General features: G+C 37.5%; 1 protein-coding gene across 1 annotated transcript in view; it reads right to left on the reverse strand.

The window, feature by feature from the left end:
• The window catches only part of BACE2 (beta-secretase 2), a 36,071-nt gene extending 18,873 nt beyond the window's left edge, over nucleotides 1-17,198 (reverse strand). The window contains exon 1 of the mRNA XM_070944282.1: nucleotides 16,881-17,198. Coding sequence (XP_070800383.1) covers nucleotides 16,881-17,198 — 318 coding nt within the window. The remainder of the gene's footprint in view (nucleotides 1-16,880) is intronic.
• Between the last annotated feature and the right edge of the window lie 2,543 nt (nucleotides 17,199-19,741).

Consider the following 19,741-nt stretch of genomic DNA (forward strand, 5'->3'; position numbering starts at 1 on the left):
AGCAACTTCCTGTTGGCTTCCCCACTGACTTTGCTACGGGAAAGCTGGTAAGAAACTTTAGAAATCATGATTACATGACCTTGGGGATTCTGCAGCAGCCATTTTTGCATTTAAAATTGGTCTAAACACCTTGGAAATTTAATTTCAAGAGGAGTAATGGGACCTAAATTTTTTTTTAGCATTCTTTAAATTAGTGGATTTTATGTACCTTGATTCAAAAATTATTGGGCTAATTTGAGAATGCAAAGAGACAAATACAATGAGAGTTTAAGTAGTATATAGATTTTGGGTGGAAAGCAAACTTGTGTTGTAAATTCTAAAAGCAAAAGTGCCCTGTTGCTCAGAGATGAATAGGGGAAAGACGAAGAAAGAGGGGCTGAATTAAGAGTATTAGGGGGTAGAAATTTATCATTCTTTCAAATTGTATGGATAGCATCAAAGCAAGAAATGTGTGGGAAAAGTATAGATTAGTAGCAGCAAAAAGAGTAGAATAATAGAGATAGGATTTGAAGAAAGCAACCGAATTTAGAATACAGATTTGGTATTCTGGTCTGAAAAAAAAAATTTTTTTTTTAAAAAAGTCCATCACCACACAATAGCTAATTAAAACAATGCTTCAATTTGACATTATTAGTATACACATATACACACACTAGTGAACTATGTCATTAAGGAAAGTATTTTAAAATAGGCAACATAGTTTAAATCTTGTTCAGTCTGTTGAAGAAATACTTTTTGCACAAGCTATCAGATAAATAAAATTGTCATCTACAATTAAGCTTAGTCAAACATGAAATCAGCAAACCTACTTTAGGGTTTGACCAGAATCCAAGGATTAAGTGCTATCCAGATTAACATTCCACAACTAAATGAAACTAGCATAGATATTTAAAAAAAAAAAACACAAGAGAATGATCAGTGATTAAGTATTAAAAATTACTGCTCTTGGAACACCAGCTCATATCATTAATAATAATATAGTTGGAGTAAAAAAATATCAGTGACAGCCTTCCAATTGTATGATCCAGTTGTCCTGGGACAATTAACCCCTAAATTCTCATCCGAAGTCATGTTTGTTAAACTGGGGAAGGGAAGAGAAACATTTTATCAGAAGTGCCAAAGGATTGTCTGATTGTTCTTCTGTACTGAAACTTTTCCCTGCAAAGGAAACTACCATTGTTGTCATCAGCCATTCAGTCATGCCTGAAACTCAGCCACTCTATGGATCAGCATTATCTATGTCCCTCTGTCTTGCACCACCTCCTTCAGATCTGCCATGGTCATCCCGGTGTCATCCTTTATAGCAGGGGTGTCAAACTCATAGCCCGCAGGCCGGATGCGTCACGTGCTGGCCAAGCCCAGGCCCAGTTTAGTGAAAGGGGAAAAAGTCACGATACGTCACATGACAACGCTGTGACAATACATGTTTGACACCCCTGCTTTATAGTGTTAAAGGAAATATGTAAATTGATAAATTTCTGCATGTTACTTTTTTTTAAAGGAACAGGCAGATATCATTTTAACAAATTACATTTTCCTTTCTCAAAGATTTCAATAAAAGCAGTAATATTACCTAAATCAGGATTTGCCAAAATGGTCAATATGAACAACAAAAAGTCAATGGGTCTATCTAAGGCAGGGTGGGGAACCTTGGCCGTTTTATGACTTGTGGACCATCTCCCAGAATTCCCAAATGCTGCGTCATGAATTCTGGGAGTTGAAGTCCACAAGTTATAAAAGGGTCAAGGTTCCCTACCCTTGATCTAAGAGCTGCTGCTGACGATTTGTCAAAGTATCAATAACATCTGATAAAACATTTTGATATAACAAATGGTTGAGGGTCAATAAACCATTGGAAAGTTTATGAAGGGATTGATGAACTGAAGAGCTTGGTGCCCCTGCCCTAAAAATGGTCATTAAATATTATGATGAGCTGCATTTCTATCTGACTTGTTTAGTGAAGAAGTGGATGTAAGAATTTTACACCAAGTAATTTGGATCAAATACAATAGTTAGTGCTAAACCTATACTGCTTTTCTGGTAAATCTGATCTTTTATCTGAAGCTCACTAATTACAAAATCTTACAGAAGACTGACAAACATTCTCTGTGCGAGATCCCAATATTCTTGTGCGAGATCTCATAGGTTTGGAGGCAAGACTGGCAAAATCTCATTAATGATCCTATGAAATTTGGGGTAATTTTTGCCATTATACGGAATGTTGTTTCTGTTGGCTTTCTGTTTTAAAGCCATCTAAGGAAAGCTCACCTCTTCAGTAAGCAATGGTGAATTCTACAAAACCAATTAAGCAGTAGGAGGAAAGGAATTTTTACATAAGGAAATGTCAGCCAGACTAAAATACGTATCTTGCATACTAATTTTCTGGTGGCTGGAGCACAGGATTCTTAATATTCTATAGTTAATAATCAGCCGTTGCTGTGAATTATTCTACTACAGTGATTTTTGCAAAAGTGGGAGAAAAAAAGAAAGCTGGTTAATAGGTGGGAAAATTAGAAGCCAATTTAAATACTGCCTCATTTAACACAACAATCACTAATTACATCAACCATTCTAGAACAGCCGCTTCCAACCAAAACAGAAGATAAAGCACTCAAACTGCTATAATGTATGCCATTAGCCCAATGCTACTATGTGTTATTGCTCACTTTGAATTTGCAAATATGATTCCTCTCCCCCCCCCCCATTCGTAATATTCATATTGGCCTTTGGAAAAACACTGAATTAGTGAATGCAGTTTAGTTGCTGAAGTTTTAACTTGAAATTGTCTGGCTGAAACCTAGAGATGGGACAGTGAGATCCAATTGAGTTCAGTCCTTTATTGCTTACACCTAATGGACAGAAGCTTGCCAAACTAAAGCTAGAACTTTCTTATCTACTAAATAGAGCCTGAGAGGTTCTACAGTGTGGCTGCCCTGAACCTCTTCCCCCAGCCCTCCCTTCAAGACTGTGCAGTCTCTTAATCCAGCCTTTTTTGGGGGAATGCTCTTTGTTGCTGAAAGTTTCCCCCTCTTCTCCTGCACATTCTATCACAGAAATCAAGCTATGAATGAGAATCCCATTTTTAGAAGACAATACAGTTTTTGTTTGTATTTGTGAATTCATATGTTGAAATACAGGTTAAATTATTTTTAGACAATTTTAGATGGAGTTAAGAAATAAAACAATGCAATTGAGGATGGCATTTCTTCATTATTATTATTTTTTAAAGAACAAGTTGGTTTTCTAGAACAGCACAGAATTGCTTCACTGCATTTTGGACATTCCATTAAACTGCAAAACACATTTTTTATTTAGTTTGTTTTGAGAAACAATAAAAGTAAACCCAAAAATCAAGGAATGTTGTCTTGATTGGCCACATTCCAGCAGCAACCTGCTTTTCCTAAACCAGAGACATTCCACTATGGCAGATTTTGCTCTAGTCAAGGCATCAGGTTAGAAACTGGGAAACAGTCCTGTTTTGGGCACAAAGCCAGCTAGGTGACCTTTGGCCAGTCACTTCCTCTCAGCTCTAGAAAGGAGAAATGGGAAACCACTTTTGAAAAGAAAAAAAAAATATGAAAAAAAATTGCCAAGAAAACTGCAGAAACTTTTCCAGGCAGTCTCTGAGAATTTAACACCAGAAGTGGGGGCGGGGGGCATCATGAGCTTTTCAGATCATCTTAAAGCCCCAGTCAATCAGCAGGCACTGAAGGAAGAGAACAACAAAATTATCTTTCCATTTAAACTGCCAGATAATAGGCTGATTAAACAGCAAGGCTCACTCAGAGTTTAGTTCCAAAATTCTAAATTCTCAGTCATCCACGTCATGGTGTTCCCAAAGGTGCTTTTTCAAGAGACAACTGGAGTTTGTTTTTCTTTGAAGACATTTCGCTTTCTCATCCAAGAAGCTTCTTCAGCTCTGACTGGTTTCCATTCCCTACCATCCAGTCAGAGCTGAAGAAGCTTCTTGGATGAGAAGCGAAATGCCTTCAAAGAAAAACAAGAACTCCAGCTGCATCTTGAAAAAAAAACCCTTTGGGATGGTTACAGTCTCTACTCACATTTACTTAAAAGGAGCTGTTCATTATTTTAAAAGCTGCATTTTTCACACAGTATTGTTTCTATGATTTATAGGGAGGCCAAAGTTAATCACCACTCTTCCACCCTTCATTGTTATGACATTTAAAGCATGATCTTAATCTTGTTTACCCAGAACTAAATACCACTGATTTAAAAAGAACTTCTTTGTAGGGAATTGTGTTATCAATAGAGCCACAAGGCCAAAGAAATAAGATGGAAGTAGGGAGTAAACCTGCCACCAAATATCCTGATACTTTATATTCTCCCTCAGAAATCTGCCTTGATGGCAGTGTTCTTATCTTTTTTGGAATTAAGATTGTAAAGAAGTTTCAACTCCCTAGAAAAACTATTCACACCCAATTTACACATACTGTGATGCCAGAAATACCATATGTGTATTGCACAATAACTGACTTCAGGTAAATTTTTACTCTCTTATAATGCTGTGCAGCTGGGAAAAGGACAGTGTTTCATAGGCTTCTATCTCATGGCTTAAAGTTCACTAAAAACATTATCTGGTCAGTCACAACTCCAATCACAATTCCTTTATGTTGGATGCAGGAATTTATTGCAATTCTGATCAATTCAGGATCCAGGTATCTCATCAGCTTTGAAGATGGTGAGATACCCCGTTGCCATCTCCAAGGGGAAAAGCCAGAATTCCTCACATTCACCAAAAGATAGGGGCATATTTACCATGAAAAACAAAAAATAATGCAATTTCTTTAATGACTAGTTCTCTTACACCTCTTGTATTTCAGGCCTCAGAACTGCAGATAATTTTATATGCTAGTATGAAGCATGGAAAAAAAAACCCATTCATACTGCTATGTTTTTTTTTTTTCTTTAATTTATATGCCGCCCTTCTCCGGAGACTCAGGGCGGCTTACAATGCGTTAAGCAATAGCCTTCATACTTTTGTATATTTATACAAAGTCAGTTTATTGCCCCCACAATCTGGGTCCTCATTTCACCTACCTTTGAAAGAATGGAAGGCTGAGTCAACCTTGAGCCTGGGGAGATTTGAACTTGAACTTGCAGTAATTGCAAGCAGCAGATGTTAATAACAGTGTTTTAGTCCACTGTACTACAGGCTCTTTAAATGCCCACTAGTCTATTTTGGCTCTCAAAATAATTTCTAACAAATTTTAAATTCTCATGAGATTTGTAAATTTTAACCATACAAACCCCTTTTACTTACATACAATTTCTTACTTTCATTTGACAAAACTCCTTCAAGGAACAAAGTTAGCCAATAAACGAATCTTTGGAGCAGTTAATGAAAATCTATTACTAATTATAATCTGTGCTGGAGTAGATGATGTGGAAAGGGCTTGTAAATGTTACCATTCTCCACAATTAACACTAAATTGTGAAGAAATTCTAAAATAATTAACCAAATAATCTTTGATCAACCCTGCAATGTTTGTCTTGCCTAACCCTGAAGTCCTAGGCTACAACCGTCTCCTAAATACCGTAATGATAGACCACTAAAAAAAAATAAAAATCAAACCATAGCTCACTGCACTGCTAAATGCTTACCCAAGCAAAGATGAACTATTGCAAATCAAATTGGAGGAGGTGCTCAAATGTTATTGTTTCTCTGGAGAAAATTGCAAAGTAAAAGTAGGCAGATTGGAGTGAGCATTCTTATTAATTTGCAGATCCTTCTGAACTCCTGCTGAATGGGCAGAATAGTTCTGCATGGAATTTGGCATGGAAGAAGATCTGTATTTGCCATTTTTTTTCCTTTGGAAGTTAGTACTGTAACAGGAAGAGAATCCAGAAATGAAGAGGGAGTAAGAATCATGCTCCAACTCTAATTTCAAAAAAAATATTACTATTTATTTATTTATTATTTTTGCCACCTATCTCCCCTATAAGATGATTATTGTGATTTTATAATATTGAAATAATTCAAGTCATTCATAATATTGTGACCTTGGAGGTGTTGGATTGCCTCTATTTAGAACATCACTTTTATTTGTGCAGAGTTGTATTTGTTGCTGTTAGTGGCACAGCAGTCTTCTGCAACCTGACCATTCAGATTTGGGGGGTGGGGAAGGGCGCATTGGAAGATAATGACGTGAACTTCCTAGAAAATGGAAAAAAGGGTACTCATTCCATTGGGAGTTCATTTTGCTGTTAATTATATTTTTTCAAACCTAGGAAGATTTGTCATTTTTTTGAGGGGGAGGGGGAGCTGATCTCCCAGGAAAGGAGGGAAAGAGCCACACATAACATATAAGGGAATGAAGTAAAGATTCTCACATTTCTTTGTGGGGAAAACATCCACTCAACAATGAATATACTATTTACAAATTTTTATTCCGTACAAAGTATTTTCTCCTCAGAAAAATATACAAAGTGAGGATGTTTCACATTTTAGTCTCTATTTAATTTGAACTTCTAAGGAAAAAGTGAGAGAATAATTTAGATTTGGATTTCTGTTCTCATCTTTACACACATAATCTTTCCCTCAACCTTACTTGCATGATGAAAAATAGATATTGGAATAGAAAGTTTAGCAAGATTTACAAACTAGGTATTTTAATGCGTAAAAATTTCATTATGAAGATCAAATCTTACAACTTCCAATAGAAGTAAAAGTTTCACATCTGTTCACATAATGTGGAATGCACAAATTCATCTATCTGGTGGCCTCCAGACAATTTGATTGAATTTGTGTTGATTCTAGCAAATATCCTTACTGGCAAATCATTCTGTGATGTGGTGACAATCCACATTTTAAGTGGTTTTTGAAAGCAACGCCAAGTAATTTATGAATGTCACTATATATGATATAGAAAACAAATAGACACATAGGACTGTCACTGGAGCAGTTTTCATTTAATTTATATAGGGAATAAACCCCAAGTATGTGTGAAAGCACTTTCAAGTATAGTTTTTACATGCTTACTCTTAAGAAGATCCTCTGAAATATGTTTAGCTCTGGCTACACATGCATGGAATTAGGCCAGTTTTCCTATTCTGTTTCCTGGTAATGTTTATTACCCACTATTTTTGTGCTCTACAAAAATACTGTACTGTACAGATATTGTGAAGCTACTCTGGCTATCTTCAGAGACATATCCATAGTTTTCTGCAATAGTTGGAGATAAAATGCCATTCTTCAAGATGTTATTTGATCCATCAGCCTAAACTTCTCTGGTAGTTTTCTATCCAAGGATTAATCAAACCTGACTTTGCTTCTAAACCCATGCAAGATGAGCCAAGTACTGCTACCTGTTACAGTTTTAGGACATGAACATAGCATAATTAATTATCCACAACTTAACTGTACTTGTTTAAAACCTCCATATACAAATACAGATACAATCATGTACATGTATACCTACCCACCACTGAATATTTCTTAAAGATACCGCTAAAACCATTTAAAAAAGCAAAGTGGCTTTAATACAATGTTTTCCAGATATTAGTGACTGGCTAAAATAAGAAAGAAAAACAAACAAGCAAACAAACAAAAGACTGATATTTATACCTTACAGCTGCTCTCAGTAGAAAAGCCCAGGGACTACAAATCTTCTTGGATTGGAACAACTCCTACTTTTTAAACACATATTAATTAATGGTAATGAGAAAGTGGTATGAAGTATGTACCGTGTTTATTTAAAGTAACACAAATAGTACAAAACAGTCCCACATTAAATTTGACATATAGCTACAGAATTATCCAGGCTTGAAAAAGTCAGTCTAATTAACTCTTGAATAGTATGGAATTATGAAGCACAGGTAGTCCTTGACTTATGACCACGCTTGAGCCCAAAATTTTTGTTGCTAAGTGAGACATTTGTTAAGTGAATTTTGCCCCATTTTACGGTCTTTCTTGCCACAGTTGTTAAATGAATCCCTCCAATTGTTAAATTAGTAACACGATTGTTAAATGAATCTGGCTTTCTCACTCATGTTTGTTTGTTTGTTTATTATTTATTTATTTATTTATTTATTTAATTTATTTATTTATTTATTTATTTGTTCGATTTATATGCCGCCCTTCTCCGGAGACTCAGGGCGGCTTACAATGCGTTAAGCAATAGCCTTCATACTTTTGCATATACCTGCTTAGTAGGGTTTTCGCGCCCCCCCCCCCAAGCAGTGTTCTTTTTTATACAAAGTCAGCTTATTGCCCCCACAATCCGGGTCCTCATTTTACCTACCTCGAAAGGATGGAAGGCTGAGTCAACCTTGAGCCTGGTGAGATTTGAACTTGCAGTAATTGCAGGCAGCTGGTGTTACTTAACAGCACTTTAGTCTGCTGCGCCACCAAGGCTTGTCAGAAGGTCACAAAAGTAATCACATGATCCTAGAACACTGCAACCATCATAATTGTGAGTCAGTTGCCAAGCGTCTGAATTTTTTTTATTCAGAAAGTTTTTGTTTTTTTATAAACAAACAAACAAACAATACATAATCAATCATTCAATATATCTCCTAAATACATCTTTTGTATCTTCTTTTTACTCCTCCAATATTTATCTTTCCTTTATTATAACATTTCCCCCACATTTCTTATTTCTCTATTAATACATTTATCTATCTTTTAATTTTATTAAAAATTAGACAACAATTTTATCCCCACACAACCTTCAACTGAGCCCTGGTGGCGCAGCAGACTAAAGCACTGTTATTAACATCAGCTGCCTGCAATTACTACAAGTTCAAATCTCACCAGGTTCAAGGTTGACTCAGCCTTCCATCCTTTCTAAGGTAGGTAAATTGAGGACCCAGTTTGTGGGGGCAATAAGCTGACTTTGTATAAATATACAAAAGTATGAAGGCTATTGCTCAACGCATTGTAAGCCGCCCTGAGTCTCCGGAGAAGGGCGGCATATAAATCAAATTTAAAAAAAAAAAAAAACCTCCCCACCCCACCCCGACTTCCCAGAGCAAAAACAGGGTATAATATTAAGCAAGCATAAGCTAAAATATACTAACTTACTACAAGATTCAAAATTCCCTCACGCTCTTTAATTCCTCTTTTAAAAGTTATTCATCAGCCTCCCCTTTTAAAATTCTAAATTAAACATTTTAAAACTTTCTTTAAAGCATATCTCTTTAAAAAAATATTATTTTAAGTTAAACCTTTTAAAATCTCTTAATACCTCAATAAAACATTCTTCAAAATACAAGGTTTTTTTTCAAAAGGCTATCCATTCAATTTTAAATTGACCATTTTAATACTTCAGTAAGTTTTTTTTAAAAAAACTTCAATAAAACATTCTTCAGAATATAACCTTAAAAATTCTATTAATCCATTGGGTTAAATTATATCTAACTCTGAAATTCATTCTTCAAAATATCATCAAAATATCAATTTCAAAACTTTCAGGAAGCTATCCATTAGCTTTAAAGTTAACCATTTTAGTACCTCAATAATTTTAAAAAGCTATCCATTTTTAATTAAACATTTTTACTTAAACTTAAAAAATAACTAATTTCAATAAGCTTTTCAGATTTATTATTAAGATCCTCTCCAAAAGAGATTAATCTTCCATTCTTCCTTTTTTCCTATATTTTTTCCAGTCCTCCTTCTTCAATAATACTTTCTTCTTCAGCATTGGTCCTCCCCCTGCTTTTATTTTCGAAAATTTTTGAATATGGATTTGAGGCTGATGTATCTTTGGAATTCGTTCTCTTCTTAGAATTATCTCCTTTAATTTGAAACCTCCATTTCGACTCTTCCTGCTTATATAATCAGTCACTTCATTCCTTAAAAATTGATTCTGTCTATAAAGCCAAAGTTTGTCACGATAAAGTTTATCAATCTGCAGGGAAGAGTCTATTTGCTGCTTTTCAATTAATTGCATAGAAGCCTCTGCCAAAACCTCTGTTTCCAGTGTGCTAACTTCCATCTTAATCCTGACAGCCTCTTTTCTCTCCTCCAAAGTCACATTAGCTTGGTTAATTTCTTCCTCTTTTCCAGCCAGCAAATCATTGTTGTTCTCCAGATTATAATTTTGAATAGTCCTTTTGATTGATTTTAATATAACATAAGTATGAAAATTTAAGAGTTCTTGTAGAACCTTTACAGTCACAACTTGTGAATTTGCTGGCTCATATAATAATGATCCCCCATCCTTGTGTCAGCCATATTTCAATTTTCACTTTAAATTTATTCAGCTATCAGGTCAATAAGTCCAATTATTTTCCACACAATTTAGAAGTATAAATTAGTTGAGGTCAATACCATAGTCTTTTCCAATCCACTAGCACTTTAAATCTTTTTCTAACTGCGTAATCCAGTAGCTTTAACAATGTTGCAGCATAACAAGCACTTTCACTAACAATAAGTTTCGTTTTCCACGCCCTTAGGCACCATCTTTTTTTTCTTTTCTTTTAAACCGAGTTAAAGTTCAGTACTTGCATTTTTTGTTCTCCTGATTTTGCTCTGCCAGCATCCAGGGTCAAAGTTTCTCATAATCCTTAAATTTGCATTGCTGGTGTAGTCGCAACCCCTTGTTCTGCATAAAGCAGACTCGTCCCGGATCCGGACCACTGAAGGGCTTTCAGGGAGCTCTCACCCTACAAACCCCAGGCTAAAAAAAAAAAACCTGGGGGTCTAGGGGAGCTCTACCCAGACCCTTCTGCTCTTCTCTTCCCCTTTTTCCCCGGGGGAGAGTTTTGAGCCGCTAGAGAGCTGATTTTCGCTATTCTAGCGGCAAACGGAATTGCAGGGCTGGAGCTCCTAAAGGAGCGTCCATCGGGGATTGCGGAGCCACTGGAAGTTCCAAGCGTCTGAATTTTGATCATGTGACCATGGGGATGATGCAACGGTTGTGTGAAAAATTGTCATAAGTCACTCTTTTCAGTGCTGCTGTAACTTCTAACAGTCGCTAAATGAACTGTTGTAAGTTGAGGACTACCTGTGCTCTTTAGCCTGTTTAAGCAATATTGTCTTTGTGGAAAAGGAAGCAAAGGTAAGGATGACTAATAAAGCAATAAAGGGAAATAATAAGAAATTATAAAATATTTTATTTTTCAAATTTTATCAAACTTCATTAAAACTTATTTGAATGCTGGTTTCAAAATTTGGCATTGATATTTCTTCTAATTAGTTAAATGAAATAAATACGGTAAATATAACATTTATTAAATAAAATATTTTTTTAAAATGTCCAAAAATACCCTTAATCTTGGTGGAGGCGAATTAATTGTAGACCTAATAAATCAGGGCACAGTACTATTCTATTAGTGTAGAATAAACCTTATTCCAGGTTCAGCAAGAATTCAGGAAGGAAAATGTACAAATAAAATCATAGCACCACATAACCAAACCTGTCATTAAACATTCAACATAGTCCTTTGATTTATTATTATTGATAACATAAAATGCCTGTTTAACAATACACAAAGTATTTTCCAAATTTAACAGTGCAAGTGGTCCTCGATTTACAAACATTCGTTAAGTAATCATTTGAAGTTGCAATGGCACTGAAAAAAGTAACTTATGACCATTGCAGCATCCCCACAGTCATGTGATCAAAATTCCAACACTTGTCAATTGATTCATATTTATGGCAGTTGCCATGTCCTGGGGTCAAATGATCACTTTTTTACAACCTTCTGACAAGCAAAGTCAATGGGGAAGCCAGATTCACTTCATAACCATGTTACTAACTTAACAACTGCTGTGATTCACTTAAGAACTGTCGCAAGAAAGATTGTAAAATGGGGCAAAACTCACTTAACAACTGTCTCATTTAGCAATGGAAATTTTGGGCTCAATTGTGGGTGGAAGTTGAGAACTACTGGTACTTGTAGTTTGTGCTGATGCAGAACAGAACATTTTGCTATCTAGAACACATTACTGTGATTTGTCAATGTCTATAAACATGTGTAATAAATGTGTGTAATCTATTTAAATATTTCTGGATGTAGGACTATTTACATAGACTATTCCACTATTGTACAGATCATCCCTGTTAAAGGGCATCTTGTGCTTCTCAGTCAAGTGTTTCAACCTGTCCAGATTAGGGTGCAAATTCATTCTGTCATCCTGTATGTTACCCAGGCCTTGAAGTTTTATGTCATACATACACAAATATGATAAGAAGCCATTAATCCTTGGTCCTTAATAAAAATGTTGAATAATACTGGTCCCAAGAAGGATCCCTGCAGAGCCCACTGGTTACTCAATGTGATATAAAGTCTTTAATGCTGACTTTGATTAGCCAGCATTAGCTAGATCCAGTTGTGGATCTTCCTCACTGTGGTGCCATCCAAACCACACTTCAACAGCTTTTCAACAAGAATGTAATACAGAGGTTCATAAAAAGCTTCATTGGTAAGTAGATTATATCTGCAACATTTCCTTGTTCATTACAACTTTGTCACATCATTTCCTACTGAAATTGACATTGAGTGACATAAATACATCATCTCTTTTATTTGCTTTTGAACGTTTAACTACTTATAGTCAACTCTATTTTGTATCATAAATATTTTTCTAAAGTAGCTGGAATTCAAGAAAAGAACAGAGAATAGGAAACAAAGGTAATACAAAGCAAAAGAAAAATAATACAAAAGCTGGGGCAGCTTTTTATTCTCTAAGCATATGGAAATCAATGGCAGGTATTCAATTTATGTTTATGTCCAGTTCTAGAAATAGGAGAAAAATATCAGTTACAGGCCTTTCAAAGAAAAAAAAAAACAACCCCAATATCAGAGTACTGCTCAGGAGAGACTGAACACAAAATAACAGTACAGGTTGTCCTCTAATTAAGATCACAATTGAGCCCAAAATTTCCATTCCTAGGTGAGACAGTTGTTAAGTGAGTTTTGCCCCATTTTACAATCTTTCTTGCCACAGTTGTTCAGTGAATCACTACAATTGTTAAGTTAGTGAAGTAAATCTGGCTTCCTCATTTTGTGACCTTGTCAGAAAGTCACAAAAACAGATCACATATCCGCAAAACACTGCAACTCTCATAAATATGAGAACTTTCTGAATTTTGATAACCATGGGGATGTTGCAATGGTCATAAAGTGAAAAATGGTCATAAGTCATTTTTCCAGTGTCGTCGTAAGTTTGAATGGTCACTAAATGAACTGTTGTAAATCAAGAACTACTTGTACACTGTAGTCAGATCTATATAGGAAATCAAATACAAAGAGGGCATATGACTTTTAGCTCAGGGGGAAGGAACTATGGCTCTCCAGCATTCCTCAGCATTAATCAAGTTGATTGGGCTGCTGAGAGTTATAGTTTGGAACATCCAAAAGGTTACAGATGCCCTTCCTCCTACACTAAGTAGTTAGAAATATTGCAATGATATCTTGGCAATAATAATAATCCTTTCAAATATTCAGACTATGGCTTTAAAATCCAAATCCCCCAAAGCACTCAAAAGGCATTTTCTCCAGCGTTTCCCCATCCATGCTGGCCTCTTCAACCAAAAAAGAATGGAAAATAACATTATTTTTGGTAAAAAAAACAACACTTTTTGACTTGTTCATTGATAGAAGTAATCCCAAACAGTGGGTTCAATTTTATAAAAAGTATTTAACAAGTTGAAGAACAGATATAACTCCACACTTGTAATTCAGTGAAAAACCTTTCCAATAGCCTATGTTCAAAACCCTAAAGAACAGAAAAACCCTATATGATAAGACAAATGTACCAAATGATATGAGAAGGAGCACAAGCACCACTTTAGTCAAAAGGATATTAAGAGCTAATGGAACAGAGCAAAACTGAAATAAAAGAAGATTCTCCATTCTTCATTTCCATCCCCTTTATATCAGCAATGTCCTATAATGATCAGTTGAAATATTATAAAGAACCATTATATTTGGGGGAAAAAACGTTTTAAGCCCTGAAGGCTTTCGGGAAATAAGACTCAGCTCTTCAAAATACTTCTTATAGCCAACACAGCTGATTATTATGCACTTTAGAACTGTGAACATTCTGAGGATTAAGAAGTTTATCTTTATCATCTGACTAGTCATCCTCCCCAATGAGACATTAATTCTTCACATGCAATCTCATGACACAGTGAAAAATAATTACTTTTCTAAAACTTCAAAGTATTTAATACATGCAGATACACATATATAAATTACTGACTTTTTTTTTCCAGTTTAGCAATATTCCAGTTTCTGATAAAACATCTAAGGAAAAAAATACTTATACAGTATTAAAGATATAATCACTTTAAAAGCCGAGTTTGCATATTCCTGTGTTAAAAAATAACAGATTATTGATCTTTTTGGTCTATTTAAAAACAATAAATATTTAGATATTTATCTTACATATTATAAGTATGTGTGGGCGTGATATATAGAAATAGCATTACTATTACAAACTCATACGCTGCAGCTGTAAGACATATTTACCCAAGGAGTAACCCTTACTGAGCTTGTTCAAACCCTTACTTTTGAACAAACCCACATAGAACTATTTGCTAATATATTCTTAAAGTTTGAGTGAAAATAGGAATATTTTAATATGCTGTATCCAACATTGAAGACTTTATTAGCAATGCAGTTCTATGTGGGTCTGTTTAAAAGTAAAGTCCACAATCAAGTAAGACTTATTTCCTGTACATTTATCCCATACCCATGTAAAAATAGCAGTAGTAATGTTCAATAAACTATTTTCCTTCTAGGAAAGTTCTTTTAATTCAGTGGCTCTAAAGAATTGCAAAGGAAAGATGAAAGATATAATTTTCATGGAGTCACTCAGTTGATTTGCAGCAATCTCTGTTTTGTTTTATCCTCAGTCTCTCCTATTTGCAAACTAGTTACCATTTGGAAACTAGTAGCAAATGACAAATATCTGAATTGGGATAATTTCTTACTCACTTTGTTTATCACGAAGATCAGTCTTTCCTAGTTACAAACCAACACTATCAACTATAACTCTCACTATTTTTTAATATTATCAGCATGATAACAATCATTACTATGATCCTAGAACTTCTGGAAAGGAGAAGAGGTGGAATTATCTAGGAAATGGTAATGCTGGCCCCCAGAAAAGGGTGCTTCATAATGTAATTCAGGCATTCATCTGAATTTATATGGGCTGAAAGGATATAAACAAAGTAGGGCTACCCACCTTGCCAACATCCCATTATGCTGCTAAAATGAACCTTGCCTTAAAAAATTATATTATTTTCTCAATATTCTCACAAACACAATAAAGTGGAAACATTTTAGCCCACTGGCTTGCAGAAGTCAGTAAGCACAAAGGTCAGATTGTGAGGGTTCTATGCTTATGAGGTAGAATTCAAATTCCAGTTAGTGGGTTGATGTGAAATCATACATCACATACTCACACACATAGAAACTTAGGCCATGCAGTGTTCTCATCCATAATATGGTTTGGTTTCTTTTTGTCTTTTTTTTTTTTTTGGTCTGGCTTAGCAGGATGTGTAACCTGGCCAGAATCCAGCCCGGCACAGGGTGGGGAAAAAGGAGTGTCAGGGACAAACATGAACTGTCCTATCAACAGGAAAAGCTTACCTCACATTTTAGGCACTTTTGTGCTTATGTGCCAACTGTAAAACTTACAATGGCAATAGAATGCTTACAGTTACACAACCAGCAAGCCGCATAGAATCAGCATCTACACCAGGATTTTGCTACATAGTTATAGAAAGATCCTTTGTTTTTTTTTTCAGAAGTAGTAAATGCTATAGCAAGGTCAGGGGTTGTGATTCAAAAGGTCATGCAAACATAAACACAATGAATACCAGAATTCAGATTATTCTGAAGTATTATAGAGCTCTTTCAAATTCAGAAAACATAAAGAGCCATGTATAATCACATTTGTCACTGGAAGGGGAGAGGAAAAGCAGTTTTGTTGTAGCAAGGAAAGTAATATTTTACTTTTCTGGGGACCAAAACCTTCCCCAGCCAGAAACTGCTCCCATCTGTTTTTCAACTGTAGTAACAGTATATTAAAAAGTATATAGTACAATAAGGTTTCATTCAAATAGACTTCTACTACGACTTCTGCTATCACTTGGAAGCGAGACACAGCACCCCAAAAGAAGAAATGGTTTTAATTACACCCTCATCCCACTCATACAATTAAGAGATATAGTATAAAGTTCTGGCCATCTCTCTGCAAAACCTCAGACTTCAAAAAAAAAAAAAAAAAAAAGGGGGGGGGAGAGGAAAAAATGGTTTGGATACCTATTTATAGAGAGATAATTAAATGTTAGCAACTGATGTTTTAAAAATGCCCGTTTTAAAACCCCAAATGATACTGAAGTTGAATGACAATAGCATCAGATTGAACAAAGGCATTCAAGGATACATAATGGAGTTTTAAAACATGAAGATGCTGAAAGGATATTTTTTAAACCTCGGTTCCTGTCGGGGGGGGGGGAGAGAAAAAAAGGAACAGCAGAAACAACTGCCGCCTTGGAAATCTGTGAGCTTCCCGAAAGCATCGAAGATAGCCTCGAAGTAGCAGGTTCAGTCGGATCTTAGGTACTTCTAAGTACTTCAGAAAGCCCCATCTATTTCTCACAACAGCCTTCGGACGCTTTAACCCAGTCTTCCCCATCGGGACTCCAGAGCCAAAGCTGCTTAAAGCCACAGTACGCCAGGAGAGCACCTGGCTGACGAAGACTGCCTTAAGCGCTGTACAACACCCCCCCCCCCCCGCCCAGGACCTTGAATCGCCCAGGATAGGGAAAGGGAGAGACCCGCTCCGTGATGCGGTAGCTGAAAGGAGACGCCGTCCCGAGTGCGAATGCACAAACGGGTCAACTTCAGGGGAAACCTCCCTCATTGGTCCACCAGCCCCGCTCCGGCGGCGCCCCTACCTTCTGCGGCGGGGTGCCGAGGAGCAGCTCGAAATAGTAGCCGCGTCCCGAGTCTCCCTGTAGATTGTCCACCATGGCCAGAAAGTTGAGGGAGCCGCCGGGATCCGATGCTAAGGCCAAGCCCGAGGTTTTTGAGAGCGCCGGCTCGCTGTCGGTTCCGCCACTGCTTCGGGACTTTAGCAATACGGGCGTGGGAACCAGGGTGCTCTTGGGGATCACGGGAGAAGACACTTGGAGGCGGAAGGCGAAGCGAGCCCGGCCGCGCTCCGCCACTGCTAGCAGGAGCAGCAGCACGACACAGGCAGCCGTCCGCGACATCCCCCCCGGTCGCCGCAACCCGAGGCAGTTAGAGAGGAGGGAGCCGCTGCCTGCCCCTGCGCTGCTTCTCCAAGCGGCCGAGACGGTGAGAGGCGAGGGAGGCGCCTGGGCAGCCTAGCTTCATGGTGCTCCTTCCCGCAAGTCCATCCTGCGAAGAACGCCCTTGACCGCCCCGAGAAAGAAAGTTTCTTCCCGGAGCTCAAAGCGTCTCAGGACTTTGGTTACCGCTGCGGGGCGTGCCGTCTTCTTTTCCAGACACTCGCCGAGCAACTTCCCAGCGGATGTGACGGGGTTGCAAATTGTTCTGAAGAAAAGTGTCCCGCGGGGCGGTCAGCTCGGCTAACAGCACTCTCCGCCTGGGCCGGTGGGCCAGCCAGCCCTCCCCGTGGCCGGCAAACGCCTCGGAGGCGGAGAAGGAGGGGCAGTTCCCCTCACAAGTTTTCTAAGGGATCGGCAATAAAAGCTAAGCTGGTCAAAGCGGAGGGAGTGGGGGCAGTTCTGTAAAATGAAAGCAGTACGGAGTTGCGACAGCCGATGTGGAAACTTTTCTCAGAAGTTTAGTCAGCTGATTGATACGGTCTTCTCTGATTTTCAAAATACACTTTCTCACAAGCCTGGAGGTCAATTTGTCCTGGTTTAGAATCCTGTAACCCGTGAGAAAGGAGTCGTTGATGACAACAGCTTTCCTGACCACCACCAGAGTCTCCTGATCATGACAATCATATGGCTCTCATCCAGGCAAGGTCTCTCATCCATTTTGATTGGAAACCCCCATCTCAGCCTCCCATTCCAGCACTTTCATTTTTAGATGTTAGGCCTGGCTATTTGTGGAGTCCTTGGTGCTCTCTGAGCTTGGTATTCGCTTGCAGACATTTCATAACCTGACTAGGTAACATCATCAGTACACCATTTTTAGGTTCTTAGATTTTATTACCCTAGTTATAAACAGGGTATATAACTATTGAACTATAACAGCACAGCCTTGAGCTACATATATTCTCTTCTGTTGGCTGCCTATATACAGCATTTACTCATAGTACCCATCAGATACAAAAGGTGTCCTATGTAAGCTGAGGTCATATATTTGAGTTGGTCTGTCTTGCTTGAGCATGTTGTATGAACTCTGGTTGGTTTGTAAATTTATGGATGAGAATAATGTATGATCCCCAAAATTATTGTTCAACAAACCATAGTTAATTCATGGTTGTCATTGTATGAACAAGACATAATATGCTTAGTGCCAAAAGTGTCTTGCAGTAAAACAAGTAACAGTTCTGAAGATTAGAAGATAATTATTCATTGCCTAGACACAGTTTTGTCTATGTTTCTTGAACTGGAGAAGGCCATTGTGAAGGAAAAGGGATAATTAATTACCACCTCAACTGACCAAAGTTATATGACAGCATAGGTGCAATAAATGCCTACATCTTGCCTGTGTCATCTATGCATGGCATTCTACTCCTAGTTTCTGGGTTGTGCACTTACAGGTCTGTAAATTAGATATCCTATCTTACATTACAATAACAGAAGCATTCGTGAAGTAAAACTGTGACTTGGTTACACTTGTGACACACTATCCCAAATCTGCCAAAATTGACTGCTAGTGTTTTCACTATTACCAGGGAATATTGTATATAGCAATGGAGTGACTGAGGCTGGTAATCTATAAGACACATTCTCTATCTTGTTTATAAGTGTGGAATCAAATATAGGACCCAAGGCAAATAATCAAGGCTTACTGCAGTGTTTATTAAACAGCACATGTTAGTGAGATTCTCTCCAAAGAATATTGAGAGGGGGCCCATACCCAACAAGAATTGCTCTCCTACTTATACATCTTAGAAAAGCAGGAGAGACAAATGTATAAGTAACATATGATGTCATGCATACATATTCTAAGGTAAAGCACCTCACGTTATTATCATGTTTCCCTGAAAATAAGACCTATCCAAAAAATAAGACCTAGCATGTTTTCTGTTCATGCCCAATATAAGCCCTACCCCCAAAATAAGCCCTACTTAAGCATCTGTGCAGCCAGCCGGCCATTCTATCTGGTTGCTTGTGGTGCCTCCAATACTAGGTGAGGTGAGGCAAGGGGGACGTGGATCTGCCCCAAGTGCACACCAGCTTCCTTCGGGGCCCCCACAGCCAGGCCATCCATGCCCCAACAACTGCCTCATGGCAGCATCCATGGTGGCTGGCCCCCTTTTTGTTCCAGCATCGGAGCAGGAGGTCAAGTGATGCACCAGTGCCACGGCCACAAGGTGAGGGCATGGAGCTGCCCCATGCAGCCTGCATTGGCTTACCTCAGGGCCCCTGCAGCCAGGCCATCCATGCCCTGACAACTGCCTTGTTTAGAGTAACCACAAAGCAAGATTGTAATTTATAAGGATTGTAAACTAATTTACCAGGATTGTAAAACTGTGTTCTAAACTGCAATAAGACACCTCAGATTCTATTTGTCTACATTAACACACTACTTTCTTCTGCGGATTGCAAAGTATAAATATTACAATATTTTTAAAGGAAAGAACCTCTTGAGT

The sequence above is a fragment of the Pituophis catenifer genome, unplaced genomic scaffold (assembly GCF_029215685.1).
Source record: "Pituophis catenifer annectens isolate HBS135680 unplaced genomic scaffold, rPitCat1.0.hap2 SCAF_4, whole genome shotgun sequence".
In the NCBI taxonomy this organism is placed as follows: domain Eukaryota; kingdom Metazoa; phylum Chordata; class Lepidosauria; order Squamata; family Colubridae; genus Pituophis; species Pituophis catenifer.